The 9,844-nt window shown below is 40.9% G+C and overlaps 1 protein-coding gene and 1 non-coding gene across 2 annotated transcripts; one reads left to right on the plus strand and one right to left on the minus strand.

Annotated features, from left to right (window-relative positions):
* Positions 1-553: 553 nt before the first annotated feature.
* Positions 554-6,825, minus strand: alox5ap (arachidonate 5-lipoxygenase-activating protein). The gene is made up of 5 exons (XM_061250502.1): positions 6,642-6,825; positions 5,948-6,029; positions 3,911-3,981; positions 3,312-3,393; positions 554-1,444 (listed from the first exon to the last, which is right to left on the minus strand). Exons 1-5 carry the CDS (start codon positions 6,718-6,720, stop codon positions 1,282-1,284), a joined length of 477 nt encoding a protein of 158 aa, XP_061106486.1. The 5' UTR covers positions 6,721-6,825; the 3' UTR covers positions 554-1,281.
* Positions 6,826-8,436: 1,611 nt separating this feature from the next.
* On the plus strand, positions 8,437-8,508 carry trnae-uuc (transfer RNA glutamic acid (anticodon UUC)). Its single transcript has one exon. It is a non-coding gene; the product is annotated as a tRNA-Glu (tRNA).
* Positions 8,509-9,844: the final 1,336 nt, after the last annotated feature.

The following is a 9,844-nucleotide window of genomic DNA, read 5'->3' on the forward strand; positions in this document are numbered from 1 at the left end:
TGCTGGGCCTACGCGCACGGTTTTCCTTCCTCAGATCGAAGGCATGTGATGAAAAAGAAGTCTGAAGAAGTCAAAGAATGATGTAACAGAAGGAATGACAGCCGGTCTACATTTCCGCTGTGCAGCACAACGCCTTGCGTTCTTCGCCCACCAGATGAAGGCCATTGTTTATGCCTCGAGTGAAAGAGATGGGCTTCACAACATGATTGGGGTTCAATGTTTGTCACGGCCCATTTGAACAGTGGTTGCAATGTTTCATGGGCATCAAGTTAAAAGAACTGCAGTTTCTGCACACAGCACTGCGGTTGTGCATATCAGATGTACAGGAAATAATTTGAATTTCATATGTGGTGGTAGTTTCACACCTTTAGCATCAGAAGTTGTCATGTATGCAGTTGCATGGGTTTGATCCAGTTCAGCAAGATTATATTGGTGGACCCAATTCAGTACTTCTTCTTGGGGTGGAAAGTGCACAATTCTCAATGTCACCAGTTCAGTTGATATTGTTCCATACACACTAATGATTTAAGAGTCTGATGATGATGAACGGGACTAAATTCAACATTTTTATTGAAAATGTTTGTTTCAGTGTAAAAAGAGTAAACTGGATTGTCATGGTGAATTTCAACATAATCGAAAGTATGCCAAAAAACGGTTCACGGTATTTGTTGCGTGGCAGACAGGATTGGTCCTGTGGTCTTCTTCTGAAGGCCTGTTCGTGCTTACGATTTTGTAAATAAAGATGCCTTTCTAATGGCTTTTTTGTGCCTTAATTTTTGTATTGTGAAACGTACACACAGAAAATACAGAGAGAGGGATTAAACAAGGATCTTCAGCTTGCAGACTACAAAACATGCCCATCGGTACGAAACACACCCACAGAAGAACACACCAGTGCAAGATGCCCACCCTACAGACACTTCACTAGATGGGCGGGTCTTGTCCCCATGGTTGTGTTTTGTAGGGTCTGCAGGCTAGAGATAGGCTAGTGGTCCTCATTCCTGGTCCCGGACAATTGGAAAGTATGCTGGCTTTTGCTGTTCAGTCAGCACTTAATCAAGCAATCAATCAATTAAAGTAGTTAATTACACAGTTACCTCACCTGATTTCTTGGGTCTGAATTGGTTGCTGAATAAGAATAAACAAAAGCCAGCACACCCTGCGGCTCTCCGGGACCAGGAGTGATAGACTCTTCTCAAAGCAAAATAAAATGGCTCTGGCTCTGCTGAAGTTTGGCAGGACATGAGTGCGCAGGCTGTGGTTTCCCGCACGTCGCCCCCTTCAGGGCAGGAGGAGCAGTGTGGAGGCGGCCTTGGTGACGGTCTGGATGTACTCCTTGTAGTCGGCACCCAGGTAGTGGCTCAGGAGGTGGCTGAGGACCCCGATGATGGACATGAGGAAGAGGAAGGACAGGACCCTCTTTCCAAAGAGGAAGCCGGGGGTGCTGCAGGGGGGGCGAAAGAACATGGGACCCAGCCCAGGAGGAATGAGGAAGACGAAGTCAGGACGGCATTTCACACCTGCAGAGCGCGCGGCGAAACAATTTCAACTATCTACTGTTACATAAACAACGCCATCTTTGGGTTTGGAGCAGTGGGGATGGAGCCACAGATACCATGTCTTTTTTTGAGGGTATGTTATGTATCCCTTACCCCTAAACTTTTTGGAAAAATAAAAAGTTTTGTTAACAAAAAAAATAGAATTGAAGCTCAGTCTTCCTATTATTCTAGAGATCAAGGTCAAAGAATAACATAAGGCAGTGTAATCTGTTCATGCTTTACTCTATAGGTACACTGAGTAAAGTCCGTATAGCTTTTATATGGATTCAAAGTATGTTTTTCATGGTTTAAATACATATGGGTGAATACGATGGGAAGTCATGTTCAGCATTTTTTTGGGTTGCTGTTGGACCATCCTAATGCCACCGACAGTGTGTCTGTATTCATTTATCGTCCCAACTCGTGCAATTAAAAAAATTCTGACTTAACTGGCATGATTCTAATGTATAAACTTGGTGACAAATAGGATACATTTGTGTAATCAGTGGCCTGTCGATGGCAACCTGCAACTGATGTCAAGCGCAAATAGGGGGAAAACCCCCATGGGCAGGAATGTGTTGGTACGTCCCGTGAGACTGGCTATCCCAGAATAGATAACATCATCTTTGTTGTTGCGTTTGGTACACAAATCTGACCGTATGCTTGTAACTACCAACTAAAGCAACAAAACGCTGCATAGCGATAATTTGTGGGTGATCTGGAGCCTTGTAATTTTGTGCTTGTAGAACGAATTAACGCTTTATTTGCTTATCTGATGTTGTGGTTGTTGCCGACTATGAAGAAAACCGCTAGCATAGCACTTAACAGTATACTGGAAAAGCTATTCAGCGGGACTGCCGCTTTACATCCCTTTTGTAAAGGATAATTATAATATAATTCTTGGTTCTCCAGGCTATAGATTATTCACGCCTGCATGTTCGTGACAACACGATTTTATCACCACCATTTATAGTCACTCTAAAAAAAAAAGAAAAAAAAAAGAGGTATTTCATAAGATCCGCTGTTGCAAGAAAGCAAGTCAATGTGGCAATGTCTCAAAGTCTTTCAGCTTGACCTCCGGAATGGCTGTGGTTTCTTTTCTCCTGTAGAATAATGCATTGAAATGGTTTATAAGCGGTTTATTATAAGCACCCAGCTGGTAAGAGAGGCATTATATCACACCAAAACCAAGTGGAGTCCACTTTCCCGAGAGTCAAAAGCAGTGGTCTCTCACTCCGCCATGGAGGGCTGTGTGTATGCTGGATTCTCAGTCCAGCCTCAGATCCTAATTATATAAATAGTTCAATTATATGCTGGATTAGGGCTATACGTTTGCACATAATGCATATGAAGTAAATTTAATAAAAAGAAAATAAATAAAAGTGTCTAAATAACAACGGTTGCTCTATGGCGGAATGGAACGGAACCGAAGGCAGCATTCATTGGTTGGAATGAGAACCTTCACACGCATGGCCCTCCATGCCAATGAGTGTGACAGCACTGGTATAGCAAGAGTATGGCACTGCTTCGTTAAAAAAAGCGATTAGAAATGAAGAACAGAAGCATTACACAGGTTCAAATGTTGAAAAACAGGGTGGTCCTTTAGTTTCTTGTGACATTGTGACATGTTCTTGTACCAAGAATAGCTCACAGAAACACCTGTAAGCTATGACGCAATTTTTCTGGGAATTTTTTTTCGAACTAACTAGCAGGATGTGGCAGTGTGCAATCAGTTGTGTTTTCACACTCGAGTGACCATATCTGCCGTCATACCTCTGAGTCGACTGACCCATGTATCCCACAAAGTACTTCTGTCTCGCAAACAAGTACACCAGCCCAGCGAACGCAGCAGGAGCTGAAACACAGAACATCGGCATGAATAATGTGCCCTGAACCCACGGTGCTGATTCACAGGGGTCAATAACAATTTCTGGAAAGTCCTGCCTTGCGTTTCTTCCACCCGTGAACTAGCTCACTAATTACTTTTTCCTCCTGGCAATTGGAACAAAATACTGGGGGTTATGTTTACCTTTTGAACCTGGATTTACCACCTTTGCTACCAAAGGACATAATTGCTGCTGAACACAGCTGCCCAATAAGTCTGGAGTCTGACAGAACTGCCTCATGGGTATAAGATTACATTACATTACTGGCATTTGGCAGACACTCTTATCCAGTGCGACGTACAGTTGATTAGACTAAGCAGGAGACAATCCTCCCCTGGAGCAATGCAGGGTTAAGGTTCCTCGCTCAAGGGCCCAACGGCTGTGCAGATCTTATTGTGACTACACCGGGATTAGAACCACCGACCTTGGGTGTCCCGGTCCTTAACCTTAACCACTACGCTACAGGCCACCCTGAGATAAATTCACCTTGGCTTAAACAGATTCCGGCACACCACATGACAGCAATGAAGGTAGGGTAGGCATCCATGCAGTTTCGACTGTAAAAGAGAGGAGAGAAAAAAAACCAATGAGGCAGTCACACTCATGTCACCCCGCTTCTCATTGGCCTCCACTGGCTTCCTATTGCCGCACGCATCCATTTCAAGGCCCAAGTGTTGGCATTTCAGGCTGCTAAGGGGACTGCCCCACCTTACATACAATCCTTGATCACTCCCTACTCCCCAGCTAGACCACTCCGGTCTGCCGGCTCTGGTCACCTTATGGTTCCCTCTCTACGTGCACCTGGCAGTCGAGCTGCACGTTCACGCCTGTTTTCCGTTCTGGTTCCTCAGTGGTGGAATGACTTGCCTACCACTGTCAGGACAGCAGAATCCCTCCCCCTATTTCGACGCAGACTCAAAACTCAAACTCTACCTTAGTCCTCCCTCCTGATTTCCCCCGCCCCTCTTTTCTGATATCCCTATCCCTGATTTCCCCCCCCCCCCCCCAAAAAATGAATAAATAAATAAATAAATTGCACTTGATGATGACTATGTTTAGAACAGCATTCCATGTGTATTTTCCTAGTTCTGGATGTGATGCTTTGACTTGTGGTAGAACCTATGCACTTGTAAATCGCTTTGGATTAAAAGCGTCTGCCAAATGACAAAAATGTAAATGTAAATGTAAATGTAAAAAACTTTACAATAAGGTTAATTAACTGGCATTACCTAATGTTGTGTAGTTGTTAATATGAATTGACGATGGACAAATACAAAATTTAAGCATGAAATTAACTTTTCATTACTCAATACATTTGTTAACAACTGACTAACGTAATTGTTACATGATGTTTATACATGAGAAAACCATAGGATGAACTTATAATTGATTAACCGTTGACAAATACATTAACTGATTTTTCATGTCAATATGAATTGGCAATAACTAATGTAGTTGGTATGAAGTAATTAATGATGTACCAATACATTACCATGAGCTGTACAGATTAACGTCTCAAGACTAGTTAGTTAACAACTACATTAGTTCATGCCAAAATTGAAAAGCATGTAGAGCAGTGTTAATGAAGAATAGGTTTCAACTGATGGTATTCTGATGCCCGGTAAAGCTTACCTTCATTCAGAATGTATTTAAACAAAATTATAGACAAGCTGTGACAAGAGATGTTTTGCAATAGGATGTGGACACGGCACCTCTCTTGGGAACAGGAAACAGTAATGAATGCTCTATTTCTGTCTCAGCGTAGCCCAACACTATCTCACTTTCATCAAGTTATGATCTCACCACATATACTACTTAAACCTTGCAATGATATCTCCATATCCATATCTTCAAAAGGGTTTCAGTGACTTCAAGTCTTCATCTCAAATTGCATTGTATATACAATGTCCAAAATACATAGAATATAAACCATATTGCTGCTACACTAATTCACTTTTTGCACACTTTATTGTGTTGTTGATTAAATTTTAAATGGATAAAATTGCCATTTTTGTCCATCAATCTACACTCAACAAGACATTATAACAAAGTGAAAACATGTTTTTATTTTATTTTTTATTTTTTATTTTTTTGCATTCTTTATGCGAAATGTAATCTACAGCATAATAACGTGTGCGAAAAGTGTAGTGGTCTGAATACTTTCTGAAGCCACTGTATTTATGTCGTGTTCAGTTAAATTAAATGCAAAGTTGATTACACAGTGGAAAACCCCAGTAATAAAATGCAAAGCTACACGTATGGATATCAGTTAAAGAGACAATGCGGATGCTGTTTCATCCGATATGATTTGCTTAACCAGGTGACACGCTACAGTTACATTTGTCATTGATCTGTCAGTCTTGGGTTGGGATCATAGCAGCGCTCCCATTTTGTGAGTATTTGCTCCTGAATATTGTGGCTTGCTAACTGGAAAAAAAATACAAATAAATTAGGAGCAGATTTACTCATTGGAATACATTAGCGTTTTCTTGCGTTTTTCAACGTGGGGGCACATGTACGCACTTTGCACAGGACACCCGCTCGAAGGCCGCCGTCTTCGTGCTGTCTGTCGTGCCCTCCCTCTCCATCTTGCGAGCAAAGAATACTGAAAATAAATAAATAAATAAATTAAATAATAAATAAATAAATAAATAAATAAATTAACAAACAAATAAATTAAAAAAAAATAAAAAAATAAAAAATAAATAAATAAACTTTCATTTTAATCATGTCATAATGTGCCCATAACACACTATTTAAATCTACTTCTGAAATGCATTTTGTTGTTTTACGAATGCAAGACCAACTTAAAAGTGCAACACTAAATGTCGAAACTTTTCATAAGCTTAGAAAAGGCAGAAGAGGCATTTTGCTCAACATTTGTTCTTGCCACCCAATTCAATGTGTCAAAAAAGTCCAGCTTCGTGTATAATAAATGTTCTTAGACGTAATTTTAAGATCATTCCCCAAGTTCATTTAAATAAATAGATGATCGAGAAAGGTTCCCACGTTGGTTTAAAGGAGCGCATCTCCGTCCTAGACCAGTGCGATATACATTTCAAATGAACTTCAGTTTGAACTAGCGCTTCACATGTATTCTGTAAATAACACCAATTTCTTCTAAAGTTGCATTTCAACGTTATTATTTTATTAATAAATAAAATTTATATTAGTAAATAAAATTGGCCTATGATACCGGGGTGGTGTCCGTCCTTACCGTTCTGAAGCGCACTCATCAAGGTGACCAGAACCAGCAGGAAGATATTTTCCATCACATTCGCTTCTGTAGCTTCCATGGTGACTCGGATGATGCACTCCGATGTAGATTTTTTATTTTTTTATTTGCACTCCGATGTAGAGGTTGTCAGCTTCTTCCAATGAGCACGTCAGCGTTGCGCCACTTCAAATACCCTTCTTCGTGAGGAAGTGATCCTATCTTTCACCACTATGTCAGACATATCCTTCCTCCTTTCATATTTCATCTGTGTGTGCTCATTTCTGGTTAGCCTGGCAGCGCATGTTTGCATGCACGTTTGAATGAGAATTTTTTAAAAAAAGAAGCGGAAACTCCCGCCTTCGGGTATTGGGTTTCTTCCACCCAATTACTCTGATTTTCACTAATTCGATCCTCTTGGCTGAATAACTGAGAAAATTACAACATTCAGGTAAAAATAACAAAATACTGGGGGGGGGACTCTTGCTATCTGAAACAATAAATGTAAACAGCTTACTGCAAAGTAGCCTACTGTATTATGTGTAAAGCAGATTGCTTGTAAGAAAATAATATAACAATATGCATATGGTCAAATACGTATTATCACACCTACTTATTCATGTGATTATCTAATCAGCCAATTGTGGGCAGCAATGCAATGTATACTATCTTGTAGATACAGGTCAGGAGCTTCAGTTAATGTTCACATCAACCATCAGAATGGGGGAAAATGCGATCTAAATGACTTTGACCGTGGAATGATTGTTGGTGGCAGACAAGGTGGTTTGAATATCTCAGAAACTGCTGATCTCCTGGGATTTTCACGCACACTAGTCTCTAGAGTTTGCAAAGAATGGTGCAAAAAACGACAAAACAACAGTGAGCAGCCTTGTTAATGAGAGACGTCAGAGGAGAATGGCAAGACTGGTCAAAGCTGACAGGAAGGTGACAGTAACGCAAATAATCACACATTACAACAGTGGTATGCAGAAGAGCATCTCGGAACACACCGTGCATCATAACTCTAAGTGCATAGGCTACAGCAGTAGAAGTCTAATAAATACCTAATAAAGCGTTCGTCATCAATGACACTTGCATTACATATTTTTAAAAAACATATATTTTTCCTGCCTGGTCCCAGGTATTTATGGTAAATGGTTGGCATTTATATAGCGCCTTTATCCAAAGCGCTGTACAATTGATGCTTCTCATTCACACACTCACACACCAACGGCGATTGGCTGCCATGCAAGGCACCGACCAGCTCGTCAGGAGCATTTAGGGGTTAGGCGTCTTGCTCAGGGACACTTCAACACAGCCCAGGGTGATCAAACCAGCAACCCTCCAACTGCCAGACAACTGCTCTTACTGCCTGAGCCATGACGGCCAGGGATAGATTTGAGGAGGTTGTGGAACATTTCAGTAGTGTCAGTGGTGACCCATGACAGCAGGACTTGGTGATATTTTTTGAATTGATATTGGATGGTAGCTAGAGATAGCATTTTCTACACGCACCAAATACGCCTGAATTCGTTTGACTTATCGTCGAAAAATATATTACACATTACATTTGTTTTGATTGTTTTTGTTTATTTCCTGTGCACTACGAGTTAGGCTAATGTTCGTGTCGGCGTTCTTCATTCAATGTCACATGCCGATAGTAGATATTGAATTAATTGTCCATTGTTCAAAACGGTAAGGTCGGAATTACTCCCACCGTGTCTCCTACCAAGGAAGTGTAGCTTTTGATGGTGGCTGTCGGCTAGTTCATACGAAGTTATTTTCCGAAAGCATATCTTCCCATATGGTCTAGCGGTTAGGATTCCTGGTTTTCACCCAGGCGGCCCGGGTTCGACTCCCGGTATGGGAATGAGCATTTTCTTACCGATAAGAAACAAAATAGCCTAACCTTTCATATCATGGCCTAGTAAATGGCTACAAACCAAACGTGTCTTGTACGATTAAGATTACATACATTGTGGATTACATTGTGTGTTGTACAATTAGTCTCATAACCGGCCATGTACAATAGAGGAGTGCATCAAATTGTTCGCTTTAACCCCTGGTCGAAACCACACTTAAACATACATCTTTTAACATCCGCCTTTTTTAACAATATGATTCAAACCAGTAACTCTTTTAAACCACACACTTTACAAGTGCGACATGCCGGCTGGTAACTACTTTTTACATCTCCCAACAAGTGCATTCATTCATAAAAATGTTAGTCTGGCATGCCACGCTGAATATTGAGATTCGGGGTCTATTGCGGCAGTGGAATTCAGATTAGACAAAGTTATTATCAGATGCATACCGGAACATTAGTGCCGAATCTTCCCCGCTAGATGGCACATGGACCTTACGATTCGCTTTTCTTGTGACTCCAGACCATAGACATACGCTGTATGCTCCAGACGTAGCCAACTGTCTGTCACCATACTTGTCCGCCATACTAATAGGACTATTCAACTAGAAATCACTTCTAAGTTTCAGACTATGTTGCCCTATTTAGCTGGCTTTAATTGTCATGCAGAGAATAACATAATTAAGATGCTTGTGGCAAATGCACAAGAGCAAGTAAAAAGGAAACTACTATGTTAAATGACTTTTTAACAAAACGTATTTCGCCAGCCAGCTAGCAATCTTTTCAATGCCATATGGTCCCCTTTCCGTAGCCGGTTGGCTAATAGGCTCACCGTAAGCGATGAAACGAGAGCAAACAATAGCCTTCGTAGATAACTCGAGTTGAGTTAGTCACATGTCATTGTTAGACTGCTGTAACTACCAAGCAAGCGAGTTTAATTACAAGTTATAGGCTATTAAAGAAACTACTGTACACATCGATTTTGTGGGCGACGATAGCCAGCTATAAAGCGGCCGGAGAAATGGGTAAAATAACGATAGTGAATTATTTAAGCTAGCATTGGCCAGCTATCATTCTTGTTTTCGTCAAAATTGCGAATTTAGTTAATAAACATCTGAATGTAAAGGATATATTACGCGGTTTAGAACCTATTATAAGCGAACATATTAACTTCAATGTTAACTCGGAGAAATTGCTTGCGGTTTGCGAACAACCAGATAGATCTATTATTTCCAGACTTAAGACCCCATCCTAGCAACTGACGTTGCAGTCATCACGGTTTTATTGACACATAGCAGGGGTAGGCTAACGTTACGTATTTCATGAAGGCATAGCCACGGGC

This window comes from Conger conger, chromosome 7 (genome assembly GCF_963514075.1).
Source record: "Conger conger chromosome 7, fConCon1.1, whole genome shotgun sequence".
Lineage (NCBI taxonomy): Eukaryota > Metazoa > Chordata > Actinopteri > Anguilliformes > Congridae > Conger > Conger conger.